Consider the following 22,718-nt stretch of genomic DNA (forward strand, 5'->3'; position numbering starts at 1 on the left):
TAGTTTGTTCATCACCTGGCCAGAGTTAAGAGTCCATCGGCCCACCCTTACTGGCGGAGCTTCGTCATATGGAACTCTAGGAGATCTAGATCTAGGGCCACAGTCTTAAGCCACCAGGCCCTACTGGGTACCTGACCTTATGCTCCTGAGAAAAACTCTTGCCAAGGTGTATGCTCAAACTACATGAACTCTAGTGACATGCAGTGCTCTAGTGAAAATAAAAAATGGCTACCTGGGCAAAAAATGTGTTTATTAAGAATTGTCCAAGTGTCATGCTTAAAATAACCTAATAGTCTTAAAAAAATTGACTATTTCCTGGCTAAGTTTAGTACGGTCGACATGTTTCAGCCGAATTGGTCAGTTGACCCTGCTTTCTTCAGGACCTAGATGTAATAGAAGCTACTGCAGGGTAAACATAACTCGTGCATAAAGTCGTGTGAAACAATACTCATAGAGGAAGTATAGTAATCAGGTAAGTCTGTGGCGATTGCCACCCTACCAGGCAAGCGAACCTCGTGCTTGAAGGTAAGAGCTACCTCTTCTTTCCCAGCTTTATGTGGGAGAAAAACCTCACCTCACCCGGCTGACTGCTCGGAGATGGGTTTGAATTTCCTCATAGAGCAATGATGCGAATCAAAGGAAAACACCCGGACTTTACAGACTCCACATTCAAGGCTTTGCAGTCATGACTTTCGGGGCAATAGAGGCAGCATAAATCACACAACTTTTTGCTGTGACAAATCACTTTCCCTGCCTCGGCTAAAACATGATGACGCTCTAAACACTACTTGAAACCACAAAACAGCCTGCACTGTGGACACCTTTGGAGATTATTAGCTAGGACACAGCAGTCATTTGTAATGCAAGCCTTGCAGATGTCTGTGCATGAGTGATTGCATTTGTGGGTTTAGGCCAGATGGCAATATTCACAGTAATACTTAGCACAGAGGAATTTTTTGATATCTTTCACATCATAAAAATTGTTTTCATGTAAAAGAACTAACAGAATTTTAGATATGGTTGTGGTGCCGCTGGTGAATTAACAGCACCACCTTTGTGGTATAATACTTTATTCGTCACACCTAAGTCATTTTCAAATGTTGGTATGTCATGCATAGTGACATCCGTGTCTGGGAGGATGTTTAGGGTATTGTGCATTAACTGAGCTTGCTCTGTCAATTTCGCATCACTGGTTTGACCATGATCCAATCACCAAGCAAAGAAGCCTCCCAGACACTAATTTCCAGCTGTGTTGTTTAAATCAATCAACCACCAACGTTTCTTTTGAATGATCTTATTATACAGTACAGATTTAGCGACCGTCTGCCACCACCACCCCTACTTTTTACTACAGTCACAACCAGTTTTAAAGTTTTGTGACTCCAAAATATCAGCATTGCTAATAATCATATAAAAAACTTTGTTTAAAGCCATTGGTTTGTGCTGTACTCTCACCGTAAGGTGTCACTTTTACCTAGGTAATAATACCACAAAATGCTGGTAGAGGCTGCTTCGGGTGGTATAGTAGGCTAAACAGTTCCCATAATAGAGGCAGGATTTAAACATAAACGCATATCACGGTTGTGCATTGACCCTTCCCACTCAGTTTCGAACCTCCCAGTCTCCTTCCTGATAAAGAACATACTGGAGGAATTGTCTCATGGAAATTCCCGGAAGTAGGGTGGGTCACAAAATTCAGGAAATGGATACTTGCTGCTGTTGACAGGACACCAATGTCTGGAATCCAGGGGCCACTCCGAACCCCAGCTGGTCAATGAAGGGAGGCTCGTCCTGGCTATGAATCTGAACTTTGATCCCTGCTTCGAAAGAAGTCTCCTCTGCATACACGCAGGATGAGGCACAGGCATGGACGAAAACAACAAACGGAGAGAGAGAGAGAGAGAGAGAGAGAGAGAGAGAAAGACGCAGATTTCAGACATTTAGATCATGTTCCCATGTGGACCAATACCAGCTATTCTCACATGGCCAATGCGTTTGCTCAGCTGCCTGTAACCTCTGTGTTTAGCAAAGGGTTAAACTTGTTTCCATTCATTCAGACTTAAGGAGACGAAGGAGACAATCTGTAGGAAAAGTGGAACATATGACAGGATTCTCCAATGCTGTGAATATGCTATGCATGAGATGAATTATTACTGCTACAGAATTTGTCATAGTAACACAAGTTATTGAGTGGTGGTGAAGAATATGGGTACGATAAAGCCCACACTCGATCCAGTTAAACATTTTAATTCGTGGACTGGAAAGAGAGGGAATCAAATTAACTGTTGAAACTCTAAGGGTCCTTTATAGGCAACATTGTAAATTTATAACATTAGAATTAAGGCTCCCTGTTTTCTGTTTGCATGGATTTTTACAGATAAATACAGACAGGAAACAATGTGTTTTCTCTCTGCATTTATTTTTAAATGTGGATAAATACAAAAAATTGAGCTTCTTTTAAGTGACTCTCCGTGCTGTCTTTCATGAATTGTAGACCAGCAGCTGAGCAGATGGACAGCATGGGAAATAAAAAAACGGGATGAAATTTCTTTAAATAACTGCATATGTCAACATACATTTATGGTACAATGCTAACATTTACCAGTGGATGTATTGTGTGTAATATTTGGCAGCTTAACCTCTTCGACGCCGATGACGGAACGGTTCCGTCATGCACGTCGGTTGGGCTGTGCTTATGACGGAACCGTTCCGTCATGGCCCCGCCCGCGCTCAGAACTTTCAGCACCGCGGGGGAATCCGCGCAGCGCTGAAGAGGTTAAATAGCTAAAATATGACAGACATCAAAGTATGAGTGCACATCTATCAGTTAAATAGATATGTAAATGTACAGTTTTACAACTTCATTTATACGCAAAACACAAAATAAATATGGATATATACAGACAGAAGAGGCAAAAAACTAAATATGGATAAATACAGACGGAAATGGCAGAAAAATAAATACCATAAAACCGGGAGCCCTAATTATAATGAAGGTATTGTACGGTTCATGGTATTTAAAGAATATTGTGAAAAAGAGACTTCTTGTGATAAAGCCAAAAACTATCCTCAAGACCAGGGTAAAGCCAACCCAGATCTCACAGCTTCAACCCTCCCAATAGACAGTTTTGCAGAGTTATACTTGGCAATGGTGAACGAGAATCAGGGGTAAACACGATGAAGAAAAAACGAATACAAATAACATGCTATATCTGCTTTTAATGATTCAGTCCTTTGATCTCCAACTTCTCATCTGTACCCTGAAGCAGACGCATGGAAATGTGGGGAAAAGAGAATATTTTGGGGAAATCATCCTCTGGTAAGAGCAGTCTGTCAGTGTCCACCACCAGAATGAGACAGTGTGGGGGTATTATTTGTGTTGCCTAGGTGTGATATTTTTCAGGTAATCATCAAGGAATCCATTCATCCATCCATTCTTCTAAGAGCATTTGGTGCACAATAGGTTGCGAGAGGGGCGCATGAGAGGTGATTTGGGTACGCTGGTGAATCTCAAGTAAAAACGCGGAGAAATGAAAAGGCGGTCGTACGAAAAGTGAAAAAGGTGAATATGAGAAACAATTTGTTCGGAAGTGTGAGGTAGAAGTGGAATGAGGACATCCCCTTGACTAAGAAGAGGAGGTAGATGATGGAGAAGGGGATGAAAGCGTGATCTGCGTCACTGAAGATGCCGTGGCAGTAAATAACTGGATACAATGAAAAGAACTACTTAAATAAGTACAACTAAATTACACAGACTCATCATGGAGAGCTGAGCTATGGTAATGAGATGAGTATTGTGGCAGAGAGGTTGTCCTGAGGAGCTATCTTCCACTAGGAGGTGCCGCTTAGGGCCTTTCCAGTGTTTGACATCAGTTTTCAACATCCACCTCATTAGTAATTCCTCAAATTGTATCCAGGACACTTTGCAAAGCGCATTCTTAATGAGTAGTAGTAATAAACTTTATTGTTTAGTTCTTAAAAACCATTTCAATTAGATAACATCAGGAAAAAAGCAGTTAAATATTAAAAGTGCCGTGTGCTATGAGCCAGTGTGCAATAACAGTGAGTAGTCAAGTGCATTACTAGAAAGTTGAGGGCCAAAAGTAGCAAACCAGCCACCAAGTACCAGGGTCATGCAGTAGGTCCTGCCATGACTTGCTGGGTAGCGTCCAGATTGCATTGAAGAGCACCGTGACCATTTGGCTCCAAAGTTCAGAGTCTTCGTTTACTTCTTGTCTGGCCCGACTCGGACAGCATATTCTGTTATTGGGGTTTGCCCTTACTTATGGCTGGGCAAAGCTCTAGCCTGAGTGTTTCGGCGAATTTGGCACATCTCGCCAGCGACAAAGTATAATGTTCTTTAAAAAGGTAGAATATGCTTTCTGGCAAGTGTGCGCCCCTTGGGCCGAAGAAGACTGGTTTGATCAGTAATCTCCTTTGGTGATTTACAGTAAAAGGCAGCAGAATAGCAGATGCAGCCAGGATTCTTGTGTATAATTGCATAACCTGCAGTCCCTTTCGACTCCATGGGTAGCCCAGGCTGGATTAAAGTATTTTATCGGAAGCACTAGCAGTCACATATACAATATCTGTCTACGCGTTTCTGGCGTACAAGAGATACGTTTGTGGCTTCCCAGCAGGGTAAGCATCATTCAGGGACTGAACCAGCTCCGTGTTATCTGCTGATAGGTCTTGCTTCCTTGAGGTCTCCTTTAATTGCTGAGTGATGGCTTTTTTCCAGGTGGTATATGGAACGTTCCCAGCTTGAAAGGCTGCTTCTTCGATCTGCAGAGACACAATAGCACTCCTGACTTGATTGATTGAACCAAAGAATACCTGGAGATTCGAAAATGAATTTTAGGTGACCCTTAAATTAATTAGTCGGGGCCTTCTTGGTCCTGATGTAAAATTCCAGCTCAGAGACTTTACAGTCTAATTATTGATTTAGGATACCCAGTTCTAGCCTTAACCTTGAGGGATATGCGTATTGTGATTGCTGGAACATTTTCTGTGTGAACTACAGTGAATTTGCGCCAAGGCTGAGTCTATAGAGTCTCTAGGTGGGCGTGGTGGCCATACTCCAAGGCCAGGAGAAGTGTTCATTACGTTTAGGATTGGGGCCACCGAGGTGCTGTTAGGAGTCAAGCTTCATGCATCATAGGTAAACTACATCTCCCAGAATGCTCAGCGGGAGATGTGGGTTGTGCACTGTCCCATACGTCGTTAGGAGTGGTCAGGTGATTGGGAGGTTCCTAAACCCTCAGCTGCTGTGCCTCAGTGCTTGGCTTTCCTTGTTTGTACCTTGCCCTGCTCCTCGGTTGGATTACCTCAACTTAATCCCTGTTCCTGGATCTTCTCTATGAGATTGCCGGAGCTGCTGCTTAAAGAATCGGTCTTCTGTTTGTGGAGTTTCGTTAGCGCGAGGTAGCGCTGTTACTCCCAAGTGTGTTTATTAATTTTTGTTGTTCACGGGCTGTCGTCGCATTTCCTTTGTACTCGCAACCAGCACGAGAATGCGCTGCCTTCCTGAATTTAGCGCTCTCCTTTTCGTTAGGATGAACAGCCCTTCATTTTTTGCTCGAATGCTAGGCAGCAGGGACATCTTAAGGATTTTGGGGGCCCTGGGCCAAACATATTTTGGGGGCCCCTGTTCAGAACAACTTTGAATTTATGCTCCAATTTGGGCCCCTGTTTCCCACACAGTTTCCGCTTCCTCAGCTGTGTTAGTGATCCAGTTTTCATCATAGGCATTAGCCTACATATTCCCGATGCAAACAGATGCGCGCAGCTGACAGTGATAGGATTTAGTGTTTCCTGCCATGCTACTATGTTTTTAATACTTTTAAAATTGTATATGTGTGTCTTAATTACTCTGTGCTTTTTAACAATTTCTCCTACCTACGCGCACTTGCACTTTACTTGATTCTGCTTGCTTACACCTCCTTGTCTGCTTCAATTCGCATCTCGCTTTTCCTCCAGTCCTGGTCCGCCACGGCTGATACGCCGATTGTGCGGAGGGCTGGGGCTACTATCGGGCTCCACACTACTGCCCACTCAGTTTCCACTTCCTCAGCTGTGTTAGCTATCCAGTTTGCATCATTGGTATTAGCCTATATATTCCCGATGCAAAAGGACGCGCGCAGCGGGCACGCCGATGGCGCACCAAAGGCAAGCCGTCTGCGCCTGGAGGCGTTCCGGATGCGTCCAGCGCCGGCCATGCTGCCCAGTTCCCCTCCAGTGAGTTTCTTCCACTATGTTACAATAGGGAAAAACTGCTTAGCCTTAGGCGGCTGCCATTATGTCAGTGTACAGCGGCTGATCTGAGCTTGGAGGTAGACTTTTGATGCAATAAGTGCAACTTGTCTCTCCTCCAGCCCAGGAAACTCATACCCAAGATCCTCCCACGCAACAATAAGTGTAAAAACAATAAGAAAACAGAGGACTTAAAGGCCATCCTTTAAAATTGTCGCTCTATGCAAAAGCATGAACCACACATTTATGGCCTACTTTTAGACGAACAGCCTGATCATTTATTTCTCACTGAGACCTGGCTGTCTGAAGCCTCCAACCCTACTATCACCTCGGCCATCCCTACGGGTTATAAAATCCTTAGGAGGGACCGGCCGAGTGGGAAGGGGGTGGTGTCACCAAAATTTACAATAAACAACTAGACTGCTCTCCCATCCTGATGGAAAACATCGAGGGTGCAGAGACCGTAGGCTTCTGCTGTACCTTATCCCCCCCATCATAGCTTAGCTGGTTTTCTGATTTACAGACCTCCTAGTGCCATTGGAAATTGTATTAGTACGCTTAATACAGCCACCACCTCCCTAGCCTTAAAATACAACAACTGCCTTATTCTGGGAGGTTTCAATATACATATGGACAATGGAAAAGACCCTCAAAAATTTCCTTGTTGGAGACTCTGCAGGCCTGCAACATGTTTCCATCTATTTCTTCGGCCACCCATGAGAAGGGTCATACCCTAGATCAAATCTTTCACAACTTTGACATATCAGTAAGCCTACCTCTTCCCATTATCTGTTCTGACCACCTCCTCTTAAAATTTGTCATTCCCAACTCTGCCACAGCCACTCGGGCTATCGCAGGGCAGAGGGTCCCTAATTACAGGACGTTCCATAAAGTATCCATCCCGATGTTCGCAGACGCCCTCAGTCATTCCTCACCGGAGCTGTCTGGCTGCCCTGACTCGGACGCCCTCTCAATGGATTCATGGCTCCGAACCAACATTGATGCAGCGGTACTGGTTGTTTCGCACTCCTCAAAGAGTTTGGCCCCACCAGCTCCATGATTTAACGATTCCCTCAGATCTAGCAAAAGAAATTGTAGAAAAATGGAACGGAAATGGCATAAATCCTATCTACCTGAGGACAGGAAAGTGTATAAAGACAACTTAAAAGCTAATTACATTCTCGTGAAGGCAGCCAAGAAAAACTTCTTTCAAACCAAGATAAAAATGCCCAAAATAAGAGTAAGGAAATCTTTAGCATAGTCAAATCCTTTACCTCCCCGAAAGTCGGCACAAAGGAAGGGCCATGCAAGGAAGAATGGTCTAAGCAAATAGCTCAAATCTTCCACAAAAAGATGTCCGTGATCCAACAAGCCTTCACTAACATCTCAGAGGAAGAACTGACCTTCTACCTTAGTTCTAATAGCAAATTTCACCTCTTGGATCATTCATCTTTACTAGTTTTCCCTGAGTTTCAGCTTGAAGAGTCACTGACCCTTCTCCAAAGCATTAAGTCTGGCTCTCCTACCGTCCCATGTCCAGCGAATATCCTGAACCTATTAGCTCCCACCATAAACCCCATGGTAAACCATCTCTTTAATGCTCCCCTCTCCTCAGACAACATGCTGAAATTATGGAAGAATGCTAAGATTCTTCCACTGATAAAAAAGGCTAACGCCAACCCGAAGGACCCTGCCAACTACAGGCCAATCTCCCTTCTTACGGCCCTCTCCAAAGTATTAGAGAAGCATGTAAACAAGGTTCTCCAAAAACGCATTGAAAATGGGAAGCTCCTTCATGAGTCCCAATCCGGTTTTAGGGCTAACTACAGTACGGAATCTTCTCTGCTGGAAGTGACTGAATTTCTCAAGGGTAAGCTGGACCAGGGAGGCAAGGACGTATTGATACTGCTCAATCCGTCGGCTGCCTTCGATACGGTCCCACATGAGAGGCTCCTGGAGAGACTTGCGAACATCGGCCTGGGGGGACTGCCTGAACATAGATGTCTTCCTTCTTGGCAAATAGATCTCAGGACATCTGGCTCTCCCCTTTCTCATTCCCAGTTCCAGCCATGAATGTAGGTGTCCCTCAGGGCTCCATTCTCAGTCCTACCCTTTTTATTATACATCTATCCCCCGTGCATTTCTGGTAGAGGAAGAGGGCGCCAAAATTATTTCCTATGCTGATGACACTCAGCTGATTTTTACGTGTGAAAAAGGAACCGACTTTGACGGGGTAATGATTAGGTCTTGCCTCACAAAGGTTTTAACTGGCTTAAGAAGTTGTTTTCTTTAGTAAACCAGAAACACCTGACAGGAGCACTTGGTGGCCAAAACATCTGCCGTCCCCGCCCGCGGAAAAGGAGAAAGTCAAAAACTTAGGAATTGTCATAGACAAGACACTCTCCATGCGCTTTCAAATCCAAAATCTAACTGGCGCTTGCTTTGGCATACTCTGGATGCTAAAAAAATTCCTGCCACTGTTACCGCTTGAGGGCAGAAAGATTGCGGTGCAGGCTCTGATGACATCAAAGCTTGACTATGTCAACAGCTTGTACTTCGGTCTTCCCAAATCCCTTATTCAGCGCCTAAAACGCGGCGGCCAGAGCCATCCTGAGACCTAAACCCAGATCTAGTATGACACCTATTCTTAAGTCTCTACACTGGCTCCGCATAAAAGAACGGATCGACTTCAAAGCGATGACCCCTGTGCCCCCACAGCCGGTCGCTCCCCCTCACTGCTCTGCCTACCTGTCGCTGCCTGGCACCTGCCCACCCTGTTACCACCACCTGACGCCACTCACCTGGTTCACGCCGCTGCCGCCTCCTGCCTCCTGCTTCCTGCCTGTCGCTTCCTGCCGCTGCTGCCCCTCCTCGCCCGCTGACCTCCGACGCTGCCCCGGTGACTTCCGCTCCGTTTTTTCCCGCCGTTTTCGCCACCGCTGACCCGCTCTCCTCCTTCCTGCTCCCGCCTGCAGTCCCTGCCTCCCCCCACTGCCCATTGGACAACCCGCTCCCGCCTCCCAGCTGACCCTCCCTCCCGGCTCCTTATTTAAAGGGACAGTAGCGGGCTGGTCAGTGTGACCCCTGTGCCCCCACAGCCGGTCGCTCCCCCTCACTGCTCTGCCTACCTGTCGCTGCCTGGCACCTGCCCACCCTGTTACCACCGCCTGACGCCACTCACCTGGCTCACGCCGCTGCCGCCTCCTGCCTCCTGCTTCCTGCCTGTCGCTTCCTGCCGCTGCTGCCCCTCCTCGCCCGCTGACCTCCGACGCTGCCCCGGTGACTTCCGCTCCGTTTTTTCCCGCCGTTTTCGCCACCGCTGACCCGCTCTCCTCCTTCCTGCTCCCGCCTGCAGTCCCCGCCTCCCCCCACTGCCCATTGGACAACCCGCTCCCGCCTCCCAGCTGACCCTCCCTCCCGGCTCCTTATTTATGACGCCCCCTGAGCGACCGCGCAGCGGACGCGCGCAGCGGGAGCGCCGATTGAGCGCCGAAGGTGCGCCAAAGGTAAGCCCGTCTGCGCCCGTCCGTGCCTGGACCGCGCCCAGCGCCAGACCCCCTGGCCCCCGCGCCCGCCAGCCTCCCCGCAGGACCTACGACTTCACTACGCTCATCGCACTCAAAACCGCCCGAGCCCCCGGGTGCTACCGAGCGTCCCCGCGACACACCCATGGACCCTTCGCCTGCCGATCCTGCAACTTCTCCTGCCTCCAAACAAGCACCACGCCCACCAAGACGGACAACAGCAACCACCTCAAGTGCATCCTGATCAACACACGCTCCGTCCACAGACACGCCGTGGAACTCTGGAACCTCCTCGACACCGCATCTCCAGATGTCGCCTTCCTCACGGAAACCTGGACGAACACCTCCTCAGCCCCCGACATCGCCATAGCCATCCCGGACGGCTACAAGATCATCAGGAGGGATCGCGTCAACCAGACCGGAGGAGGGATCGCCATCGTACACAAAGACACCATTCGCATCTCGACTGACTCCACCGACGCATTCAACACCGCCGAATACCTGCACTTCCAGATCCACACCGACCCCAAGACTACCCTCAGAGGCACCCTCATCTACAGACCCCCGGGACCACGCGCACAGTTCTGCGAAGACATCACGGACTTCATCAGCCCTCACGCCCTCCCCTCCGCCGACTACATCCTCCTCGGGGACCTCAACTTCCACCTGGAGAACAACAACGACCGCAACACGACCACCCTGCTGGACAACCTCGCCAACCTCGGACTCCAGCAACTGGTCAACACCCCCACCCACCACGCCGGCCACACGCTCGACCCCCTCTTCTCATCCAGCAAGCACGTCACCTTCAGCCACTGCACCGGACTCCACTGGACTGACCACAGCTGCGTCCACTTCAGCTTCAAGAAGAACACGGTCCAGCACCACCCGAAGCAGGTTCCCCACAGAAACTGGAGCAAGATCACCGTCGACCAGCTCACCACCTCCCTCAGCCAGAACCCACCGGTCAGGACAACGGACCCTAACACAGCAGCCCTCGACCTCACGCAATGGCTGACCTCCTGTGCCAATGACCTCGCCCCACTGAAGAACCCACTCACCAGGCCCAGAAGCAAGAAGGCCCCCTGGTTCACCGACGAACTCAAGGACTCCAAGAAGGCCTGCCGCACCCTCGAGAAGGCCTGGCGCCTCGACAAGACCACCGACAACATGACCGCCCTCAAACTCGCCACCCGCAGACATCATCAGCTCATCCGCACCACCAAGAAGAAATCTTTGAAGGAACGACTGGACAAGAACGCCCATGACAGCAAGGAGCTCTTCAACATCGTCAAGGAGTTCTCCAACCCCAGCGCCGGCAACAACGACATCACTCCCTCGCAGGACCTCTGCGACTCCCTCGCCTCGTACTTCCACCGCAAGATCGCCGACATCCACAACAGTTTCGGCGCTCCACCCCCGCACCCATCGACCGAACCTACACACCCCGCCGCTATCCTCCAGACATGGACCAAAGTGGCCACCGAAGACACGACACGCATGATGAACACCATCCACTCCGGATCTCCGACCGACCCATGCCCCCACCATGTCTTCAACAAGGCCGCCTCTACCATCGCACCTCACCTCCGAGACATCCTCAACGCCTCCTTCGACACAGCCACCTTCCCGGAGAGCTGGAAGCACGCCGAGCTCAGCGCACTACTGAAAAAACCAACAGCGGACCCGACCGACCTCAAGAACTTCCGCCCAATCTCGCTCCTTCCATTCCCTGCCAAAGTCATCGAGAAGGTAGTCAACAAGCAGCTGGCCGCCTTCCTCGAGACGAACGGATCCCTCGACCCATCGCAATCCGGATTCAGAGCCAACCACAGTACCGAGACCGCCCTCATCGCAGCCACCGACGACATCCGAGCCCTGCTCGACAAAGGTGAAACAGCGGCACTCATCCTCCTTGACCTCTCCGCAGCATTTGACACTGTCTGCCACCGCACCCTAGTCCAACGCCTCAATGACACCGGCATCCAGGGGACTGCTCTGGAATGGATCATCTCATTCCTCTCCGGCAGAACACAGAGAGTACGCCTCCCTCCGTTCCGCTCTGAGGCCACCGAAGTCATCTGCGGCGTCCCGCAAGGATCGTCGCTCAGCCCCACTCTCTTCAACATCTACATGAAACCCCTCGCTGCCATCGCACGCCAACACAACCTCAACATCATTTCCTACGCCGATGACACCCAGCTGATTCTCTCCCTCACCAGAGACCCCGACACCGCCAAAGCCGACCTACACGAAGGGATGAAAGATGTCGCCGAATGGATGAACATCAGCCGCCTGAAGTTGAACACGGACAAGACAGAAGTCCTCATCCTGGGACCGTCGCCCTCCGCATGGGACGACTCCTGGTGGCCCCCGGCCCTGGGCACCGCACCCAAGCCAACGGACCACGCACGCAACCTGGGCGTCATCCTGGACTCCTCCCTATCGATGACCAGACAAGTCAACGCTGTCTCCTCATCTTGCTTCCACAACCTCCGCATGCTCCGCAAGATCTTCAGATGGATCCCGACCGAGACCAGGAAGACTGTCACCCAGGCCCTCGTCACCAGCAGACTAGACTACGGAAACACCCTCTACGCCGGCACAACAGCCAAGCTTCTGAAAAGACTTCAGCGTATCCAGAACGCCTCCGCCCGTCTCATCCTGGACGCCCCCCGACGCAGCCACATCTCGAGCCACCTGAGAGACCTGCACTGGCTCCCTGTCAACAAGAGGATCACGTTCAGACTCCTCACCCACGCACACAAATCCCTCCACGACCTGGGCCCAAGGTACCTCAACGACCGCCTGACTTTCTACACGCCCACCCGACAGCTACGATCCGCAAACCTCGCCCTCGCCGTCGTCCCTCGCATCCAGAGAGCCACCGCCGGAGGAAGATCCTTCTCCTACCTAGCGGCCAAGACATGGAACTCCCTGCCCGTCCACCTGCGGCTGACCCAGGACCACTTCGCCTTCAGGAAACAGCTCAAGACCTGGCTGTTCGAGCAGTAGCAGACCCCCTCCCCCAAGCGCCTTGAGACCCTTCCGGGTGAGTAGTGCGCGCTATAAATTCCATGATTGATTGATTGATTGATTGATTGATTAAAGCTTTCCACGGCTTAGAAGCCAGCTACCTAAATAAGCGAGTTAATCTCTACACAACATCTAGACTCCTAAGATCTTCCAATGCCAACCTGGCCATCGTGCCTAAAATATGCCCTGCCCGCACTTGAGGCAGATCCCTCTGCTTTCTAGGTGCAAAATTGTGGAATAGCCTCCCTGAGTCTCTGAGACTAACCACAGACCTACACTCTTTCAGGAAGGACCTTTACACACGCTTTCCTCCCGCTGTCACGTGCCAGGACACTCTAGTCTGAGTAGCTGCGCTCTTTGATAAATACACTATTTCATTTCATTAGGTCCCTGACAGTGCAAAGGAACACTCGTTCAAATTCTAAGGGCCTTTTATGCTGCTGGTGCGTCATGTTTTGTGACGCACTGGCAGCGTAAAAAAATGTGCCATGTTGCGCCCTATTTACAAAGTGACGCATCTAGGCAGATGCGTCACTTTGTAAACCCCTGCACCACATTATACCTGCACCAGGTATAATGTATGCAGGGTGGGTGTTGCCCCTCAAAAAGCCTCATAGAAGTGGCGCATTGAAACCTATGAGAACTCAGTGCGCCACTTCTAGGACGCCATTGTGTCAATATCTTACACCTGCCTCACAGCAGGTGTAAGACTGATGCAGGGCCTTTCACATGGGGCTTGCCCCATGTGAAATGACACATTACTGGAGCTGCGTCTATTTTCAGACACACCCCAGCAATGCATCACTTGTGCGCCTACAAATACGTCAGATATACTGCTGTATCTGTAACTCCTTGCAACATGATGCGTCATACAGTAAATATGACGCATCCATCATGTTGCAAGGAGGGCGCGCTAAGAAGTGACGCATCCCTGTTTTCACACAGCGATGCATCACTTCTCATAAATAAGGCCCTAAATGTGTTTACATCTAATACTCAGGGATAGTTATGTGTGTTTTCAATATTGTAACACAGCAGCAGCTCACCAATATTACTGCAAATAATCTCTGTGCCGCCCTCCCATTTCTTATATGTAAGGCCTTGTTTTGATCTTAATGAAAATTCTTTTATGTATATTGCATGAAACATAAACACAACATTTCTCTGCAAAATGGCTGTACTAGACTCTCACACATCAGGTACATAAAAATAAATTAAAGGAAAACAGTATTTAAAACAATCTGTTTGAGAAATACTCAAGGTCATTAGGGCAAAACTCTGGAGAACAGAGCTGACTCTGTCAGGGGGCCCCCTGAAAGGGTGGGGCCCTGGGCCAGAGCCCACTTTGCCCATGCATTAAAACGTCTCTGCTAGGCAGCGTTGAATCCTTTTCACATTCCCAACGCCGGTGTCGGTTGAGTAGCCTTTCCCTTTCCAATGCAAGGAAGTGTGGAACCCTTACAAACTGCCGTCACCTGTGTTCAACACGCCGCCTTTCATTTTTTCTTGCTCGACGCGAGGAAAAGTTCATTTTTTTTCTTCATTTGGTAGCCTCTTGTGTGAGACGCGCTACTTGCCCCCTTCGTTAGCTACCTTTCCCAAAGCCCTTATCAGCGTGTATCAGTTTCCTCATTATTTTGTTGGTTGTTTCGCTCAGTTAAAGCGCCGGAGCGCTCACTATTCTTGGAACTTGACCCTCATTGACACAACTCAAAGGATCGGCTGGAACTTATTAGTTTTGAACTGCATTTTGAATAAGAGTAGACATATGCTCTCAAATTGTGTTTGCTGTTTATAAAGCTGGATTTATTAGAGACTGTTCCACCACCAGCCTTTTAATTTTTTATTTTTTTAAAGAGACCATCTTCTGAGACAACAACCAGCCTTGAATCGAGTAAGTGTGGGCAAGTGCACAACCTAAGTTACTAGCTTAAGTATTTAGTGTTTTGTATGTTTTCTAGAGGTTAAGTTCTTTACTTATTTGTCTTTGTTTCCTTTTTTGTCATTCCTAATATAGAAATCCCACGTCTAATTGGACTAGACCTTCTCCCTGTTGGCTACGTTGGGACTTCTCTGATGGTCTTCCTTGGTCCCTTCATTTTCTGGGGACATTTGCTTTCCTCTAGTGTGTTCTGTTTTGGCACTGGGGAGTTTGTATCTCTGGGAAAGGGAGGGGCTCTCTCTTCGCTCCTGGGGAACGGGTACTTCTGCCTGGTTACCAGTCTCAGCCCAACAGGTGCTGCTTAGTAGCCGATTCAGCTGACATATCCCATACGTGATGGCAGCACCTTTCTTTTTGAGAGCTCTCACGTGGGGAACAACCTTTACAACGCAACTTTTACAACGCACTACCATTACAACAAAACTGTTACAACGCAAATGCATTGACAACGCATGCCATTACAATGCAAGTCTTTACATCGTCTTGCACTAGATGGCGTGCTAACATTAAAAATAGTGTAGTTTACTATCCAAACACCTTCCCTACTGTTACGTGGACTGGAGTTAGAATAGTAAATTACACTTTTTTAATGTTAGCACGCCATCTAGTGCAAGTCGATGTAAAGACTTGCGTTGTAAAGACTTGCGTTGTCACTGCATTTGCGTTGTAAAAATTTCGTTGTAACAGCATGCGTTGTAAAAGCATGCGTTGTAACATCATACATCCCTCTCACATGTACACCTGGTGTACTATTTTCACTGAACCACACACTCAAGTAGTTGTACTTCCACATTGTACTATTTAGCTTGCTGCCCAGGCACCAGGATGCATTCTTTTTGTTCTGGTATTTCCCAAATATAAGAACTTTTGTTATGTCCTGATTTACCTGGAGATACTTGGCCAAGTTGAATGATTCAGTGTGTTCAGTTCATTCAATGCCCGTTGTATGCCAGTTTTGGTGTGATCCATGATCACAATATCGTCCACCTATTGAATTATTTGCAATTTGGTATTTCCTAACTTGGAAGGAACCAGACAGCCAGACTCCAAAGCTTTCCCGTAATCGGCAGTGTATAGATTGAACAGCAGAGGGGCCAAGACGCAGCCCTGCTTTAGGCCACGATTAGTGTCAATTTTATGAGTTACTGTCCTGACCCAGTTTGTACTCGGACCCTGGTCCCGGTGACACACATGCTGCTTCGTTTGTTTCATGTGTTAACTTCAACAAATATATATTTGAGAAATTCCAACACACAGCTTCATCATGGTGATTGCAAGGACGGTAATTGATAGGCTTGGTTCATTTCACCTGCAGTGCTTGATCACTGGAGTCCAGCTTTGGTCAATATTCTACTGTGGCCGTCCATGACACACAATATCTGATTCGGGGAGTCCCCTCTACCGTGCTCCAGTATGTCATAGTGTCAATCACTGTGTCTTAAAGTTGGTATCACCTGCAGATATTTCTTGAGGTAGCAGAGAACCCGTTTCATGTGCTAGCACAGTTTAGCAGAGAACCCTTGTTTCCTGAACAAGCACAGTTTACCACAAACATTTGTTTCTTAAGCTTGCATAGTTGTAGGAGAAACCTTGTTTCCTGAGCCAACAGCATGCAGCTGTCATTACATGTTTCCTGAGCTAAAATTGGGCATGGTGAATTTGCTGCACCCATTCATTATGGTCTCTTTTCAGTCAAACTTTTTTTTTTCCTTCCTTCTCTTGGGTGAAGGGTTAGGATCAAGGATCGGGCTGGTGCTGTGGCAAAGCATCAGACGTGGTGCCGCCAGCATGGAAAATCTAAGTTTCCATCGATCCACTAACGTGGCCGTATTGCCAAGGAAGGCCGATTGAACAGGGTCACGTTGTAGAGGGTTCCAAAATACTTTGCCCTTGTCTCCTTTTTTCAGGCTTGACATCACTTTCCTAAATTGCTTGGGTGAAGTGTGTTGTCTGCTTTATCATTCATTTTATAACAGCTGAGTATTTGCCATTGCTTCGCTCCTCATCATGTGATGCACTGCCAGTACCCTCCTCCTTGTCTATCGTTGTGTATAACTTTCTTGAACGTTTGCTGTTACAGCCTTGCAAGTTCCTGTATTGTTTCTGATCCTATGCAAGCATTGTCTTCCAGGAAAGTAACATCATCAAATGTGCTAGCATCCAAAAGTCTGTCTTGTATTTAGACCCTGTTGGTGTTTTTATGAACATTGTTAAAGCAATCACTGTAGAGAAGCAAGTCTCCTGACTTCAGTATGAACATTTCCTTTAATGTGTACATATATTTATTATAGTTGTGTTGCCCTAAAGAACCCGGCTATTCTGCATGCGATCTCCTCCTAAGTGCATTGTCTTGATTAGCTTGGACAGCTCTCACTTGACTTTATATTTATCTTGATGTCTCTCAATTGACCCAGAAGGTTGGTGAGGTAGAGTATCCTATAGGCCTTGGGGAGTAAACCAATGAGGAAGAAGATGCTAATGGCACTGAGAAAGAGATTGATGGTAAAACGCACTCTGATGAGGATGGAGAGTAGACTGACAAGGAGATAAAGGTTAGTTGTGATAAAGTAGACATTAATCATGAACAATAGGTTGATACTGATGAGGTTTAGGTTGTGGCAACAGAGAACTGGAGAATATATACGAGAACAACCAAGAGAATGTGCAAATGAAAACGTATGAAATGAAGAAAGAGGAGTGATTGAGCAAGGCCAAAGCAGCATGGCGAAAACAGGGAGATGACGGTCGAAGGAGTATCAAAAGAAGGTATAAACAGAATGAGAGAATAATGCTGATGCAAAGACTTGTAAATAAAAGCTCATGTTTTGGGAGTAGAGGCACATTTGAATGCAGAGCCAATGTTACGGAACACAGTAGCATGGACTGCAAGTGCTTATAGGTCTCACTCACCTGTCTCGCCCCAGATGGGGAGGTACTCGTCCTGCTGAATGTCTAGCATAAGCTCTAACCCGTTGCCAGTGCCTCCTTTCAGCGTGGTGAGCAACTGGTGGCCAGGTTCCCCAGAGTTAAAGGTGTAGCACTTGCCGTAGCGGGTAAAAATCTGCACAAGACAAACACAAACGGAAATCACGATGAAGGCACAGAAAAATATCCTTTCTTGTGCCCAAGTCATAGGTACCTGCTCCTCCATTTGATCAAGAAATCGTCTCTCGAAATCTCAGCACTTCACAACACAACACTACTCCCTTCACTTAACCTTATTGGAAAATTCTGGCACAATTGTAAGAAAAACACCACACCCCGACCCAAAAGAATTTCCCGAAGTTCAGATCTTACCACCAAATCGCATTGAGTATTGTAAAGTTTGCAAAAATTACAATAAGCCATTTCCTATTTTTAAAAGCTTATAAGGGGGTCTTACATTGACACATACGATCACTTACCCCAAAAAATATTCCACAGCTCAAAAGCTTTTTTAGGCGAATACATGCAGTCTCCATAATGGTCGTCTTCTTTTTTTAAAAGTTTTTTATTGATTATTTTTGACAGGTCATAATATACTACTATCTAATCTCATTGTTTGCAAGCATGAAATTAAGCACAAATGGAGAGGAAACTACCAGGGCACACCCTCCTAGTTAACACATACATCCACATCTAGTCCCCTGGTAAACGTACCTTACCAGGTTTAACCTGATAAAGGAGCGACAAAGAAAAGAGACTTTCAAGCAGAATCTAAAATATTTTGGAAAGGTCGCCTCACCGACATCTTATCGTAGCATGCTTCATCATAGGCGACCTAATGATACCAAAGTAGACAAATACCACTCTGGCGGACTCAACCTGTGGAGGGTGTTCCAAACTAAGGGCCATATTATCAAGAACGGCGATAACATTATCGCCGCTTTAGCGGCAGGAAACCGCCTCTAAAGTGGCAATAAGAGGTTTGATAATATGCCCTTGAGAATTCCAATAGAAGCCAAGGTTTGATGTCCTTCACACTAGAACCTGGGGTTCTATGGGACTTCACAAGGGCATATTATCAAGCCCCTTACCGCCACTTTATCGGCAGTTTCCTGCCGCTAAAGCGGCGATAATGTTATCGCCGTTCTTGATAATATGGCCCTAAGTGTTTTACTGGATATAGTGTTGCAGTCCATATAAAAATATCTTGATATTATTCCCAAAGGATTTTTCTTTTAAGCGTTTCGGAACCTTTTATATCATTTACAAAAATCAGAATATAAAGCTGAAACTATTATGAGTTGTTTACCCCTAACAAATTAGTCAAAATATTACAGCCGGAAGTACAGCTCATACCTGTGTATGGCCTTCTTTTGGCCTAAATAACGTTTAGGGTCTGTGTATGCACCCTGTACAAACAGATACCGCCACTCTAATAAGGGTCTGCTAGATACACACTAAAAGATAACCTGTGGTCATCCTCTAGTAGCTTGGCAGAGAGCATTCAGGCCTATCTAAAGAGGCAATGTGTAACGTATTTGTGCAACACACAAACACACATACAGTAAAATAATGAAAACGCCACAAAAATACTCCACACAAGTTTAGAAAAATAGACAATAATTATATGAGTAAATCAAGACAAAAAGCACAAAAATCCAATAAGTAAAACCAGAGTTATGAATTTTTAAAGATGAAATCAGGGAGGCGTGGCTTAGCCGGCTGCAAGATGGCCGCACTTTCAGTGGGCTCTGCTGGCCAAGCCGATTATCCGCAAGGAATCCTGCAGTCCGCCTTACCGTACCCAGCCGACGCCATGCCATCCTGACTCACCTTGTCTGGGGGCATCCCTTGCTTCCACTCCTGGGCTCCTACGCCGCTGCTGGGCCGGTTATTTCTGCCGGGCCTGCTCCTCGAGCCCACGCTCTCCTACTGGCGCGGGCCAATCCTCCTGGCTCCTCACGACTGCGACCTCCTGTGCCTGGGGCTGAGGCCTGAAGACTGACAGCACCTCCTGATAGCCAGAGCCGGTGAGTGCTGCTGCGGTGGGGTCGCCCGGTGGCGGGAACGGGGGTGCGTGAGCCGTACCAACCGGCTCAGGCCGCCGCCTCCTCGTCGTCGCGCGAGCACCATCTTCCCATCACTGGCGCCCGCCATGCTGGCTCACCCTCCCCGGGCCTGTCGAAGTGGGCGGCGCGCCCCCCCCGCGGCCCATTGCCCTCTCCTTGTGCGGCTCCCCAGCTCTTTGCGGTGCTCTGCTGCGGCCGTCAGAAGCGCCTCGGTCCTCCTACAGTCTGCTGCCACCACCGTGTGGCCGGCCCTGGTGGCTGCAATCTCCTCTGGAGCCTGACTCTTAGCCTGCATTGCTGCCTCGCTCTCCACCTCTGACTGCACTGAGGGCCGCTCCTGGTGCCCGCTGTGATCTCCTTGCTTTTCCTGACACCAGCTGGGGGGCCGCCCTGGTGGGCATCCCGGCCCTTAGATTCCTGAGTGCGGCCTTCGAGTTCCAGCAGCACACCACGCCTCTCCTCCTTGCGGCAGCCTGTGGTGGGCCGTACTGCTGCCTGTCTCTGGGCGGCTCCGGGTGAGCGCTGCAGCCGCAGGGGTCTTTGCGGCCGGGTTGGGGGTGTACAAGTCATATCACGGGGTCCCCTCCTCTGGCGCGACTGCTGGAGCACCTCCTTAGTGCCTACACTTGCTGGCCCCACTGAATCGGCCCCATGCCAGGGGCTGGGCGCCCCCTTGCCTCCCCGCTGCTGCTACCCCGCGGCTTCATCATCTTCAGCGGCACCTACATCGGGTCACTACCGCTGGGACCACGCCGCACCGGAAAGCTCCCACCTGCACGATTTCTCTGCTTTTCCCTGCCAGTCTGGCACCATGTCCGTGCAGTCCTCTTCTCGATCCCCTTGCGGGGAACCGCGGACCTGCTGGTGCACTCACCACAGCATACTGTTGTGGGGCACACCCTGCACCTGGCCTGGACGCCACCTGCTGATACAGGGCCTGCACCTCCGCCTCCTCGCTCTGCCTACCTGAGCCCACACTATTTCTTCAAGCCCGAGGACGCTGCCGCCTTGTCTCCTAGCTGTAGCTTCCCCCCCACTGCCTGGCTTCTCCCCCCACTACCCTCTGCCCAGCCATGGGGAAGGTAGACCCCAAACAGCCAAAGATCGCCTTCGACCAGCGCAGGCAAACGTGCCAGGACGGCGCGGCGGCTGATGGGGGCGACCCTGCTCCCCCGCAGAGATGGCTCCAACTCGTGAGGATGACCTCAAGTCCATCATGCTGGAGGTTAAGTCCGCTATCACGGGTATTGCGGCCCAGCTCGAACAGCTGTCATCCCGTTTGGACACAGTCAAGGCCCGGGTGGATTCTCAAGATGCCCACCTACTCCACGTCGAATCAAGGGTCTCTGACACCGAGGACGCCGCCACTCAGGATCGGCAAAAGCTTCTCCAAATGGATAAGGTACTTGAGCTAATACGTAACAAAAATGAGGATTTGGAAGCGTGCTCCTGCAGGAGTAACCTCCGCATTACGGGCGTTCCTGAATCTACCAAGATCTCGCGAATGGAGGAATATGTTGAACAACTCATCCGTGAACTCTTTGGTGAAGTCCTTTCTCCAGTGTTCATCGTCAAGCGGGCCCACCGCTCCCTCAGTCTTCGCCCCAGACCCGGTCTGCCAGCTCGCCCAGTCATTGCCAAACTCCTTAACTTCAGGGACTGCGACGCCATTCTTCGAGCAGCCAGGGAGAAGGGCAAGATCCGTCACCAGGGCAACTCCTTGTCGTTTTACCCTGACTACACCATGGCGGTGCAGGCTGCTCACGGAGAGTTCCTCCCCACGAAACGGAGCCTCCAAAAGCATGAAGTTTCACACTCCCTAGCTTATCTGGCTAAACTGCGGGTCCGGCAGGGCTCCAAGAAGCTCGTCTTTCCTGATCCCAAGGAAGCTCTGGCCTTTGCGAAGAAACTGGATCGGCCACATCGCTCTTCTCCAGCTAACCCTCAAGTCACCGCCAACTGCAACCTGAGTGACAATTACTAAAATGTAATGTTACGCTGGCTTTTCCGCTGGCTCCTCTGCATGTTGTTTGATCACTGATTTTGTTGTGGACCATTTTGCATTTTCCCTCCACACAGGGCTCTTCATCTCACGGACATGCCTTGGGCCTGATGCCCCTGACTCTATGGCGCCCTTACTCCTGTGGTCTGCTCCGACACATCACTTGGCCACCCTGCTTTCTTGGCAGGGTTGTATGCTGGGCGACGCCATGCCTCCACGGGATGATTCCCTTCTTGGACACAGACTTCTACCTTCCCAGTTGTGGGTCCCCGGGGAGGGTGCGGGTGGTATCTCAGCCTATTTGGGTGGTTGGTCTGGGTGGAAGGGTGGAGGGTTCCTGGGGTTTGTTGCCTCCTTATGAGGCCAATGTGTTAGTTTCAGAATTGGTTTTCTCGATTACGCCTCCTTATTTCACTTCCTTTGCTTTTGCACTGCACTCCTCTCCATGCTGCATACGGCACCACTCCATGCTTCTACGCGAAGTTCCTGCCTCATGCACTACTTTCCTCATCATTTCTCGCTTGGACATGACAGACACCACCTTGTGGACCTGGAACGTCTGTAGCCTTAACCACCACTGCAAGGCACGCCTTTTCCATGCGCACCTCACTCGGCACAAAGTGGATATCTGTTTTCTACAGGAGACCCACTTGCTTTCTGCTACCCCCTCCAGACTTCTCTCCAGGCATTGGGGTGAAATCCACTCCTCTTTTTATTTGAATTATTCTCGGGGGGGGTGTCCATCCTGTTACGCAAAGGACTCCCCTGGCAGACCTCGCAGGTGGTTATTGACCCTGGGGGGTGGTTTGTGATCCTCTATGGCACCTGGCAGGCTCAGCCCTTGACGCTCGCTGCACTGTTCGGGCCCAATAGTGACGACCCGGACTTCTTCGCGCAAGTCTGGCACCAGATCTCGTCCCTGAGCCCCGCCGCGCTCCTCTGGGGAGGTATTTCAATGTTACATTGTC

The 22,718-nt window shown here is 49.1% G+C and overlaps 1 protein-coding gene across 1 annotated transcript in view; it reads right to left on the bottom strand.

Annotated features, from left to right (window-relative positions):
• The window catches only part of LOC146789820 (acid-sensing ion channel 1C-like), a 632,040-nt gene that overhangs the window by 372,998 nt on the left and 236,324 nt on the right, over positions 1-22,718 (bottom strand). The window contains exons 2-3 of the mRNA XM_085632177.1: positions 17,665-17,815; positions 1,711-1,838 (exon numbers count right to left, since the gene is read on the bottom strand). Coding sequence (XP_085488303.1) covers positions 1,711-1,838; positions 17,665-17,815 — 279 coding nt within the window. The remainder of the gene's footprint in view (positions 1-1,710; positions 1,839-17,664; positions 17,816-22,718) is intronic.

The sequence above is a fragment of the Triturus cristatus genome, chromosome 10 (genome assembly GCF_964204655.1).
Source record: "Triturus cristatus chromosome 10, aTriCri1.1, whole genome shotgun sequence".
Taxonomy (NCBI): Eukaryota; Metazoa; Chordata; class Amphibia; order Caudata; family Salamandridae; genus Triturus; species Triturus cristatus.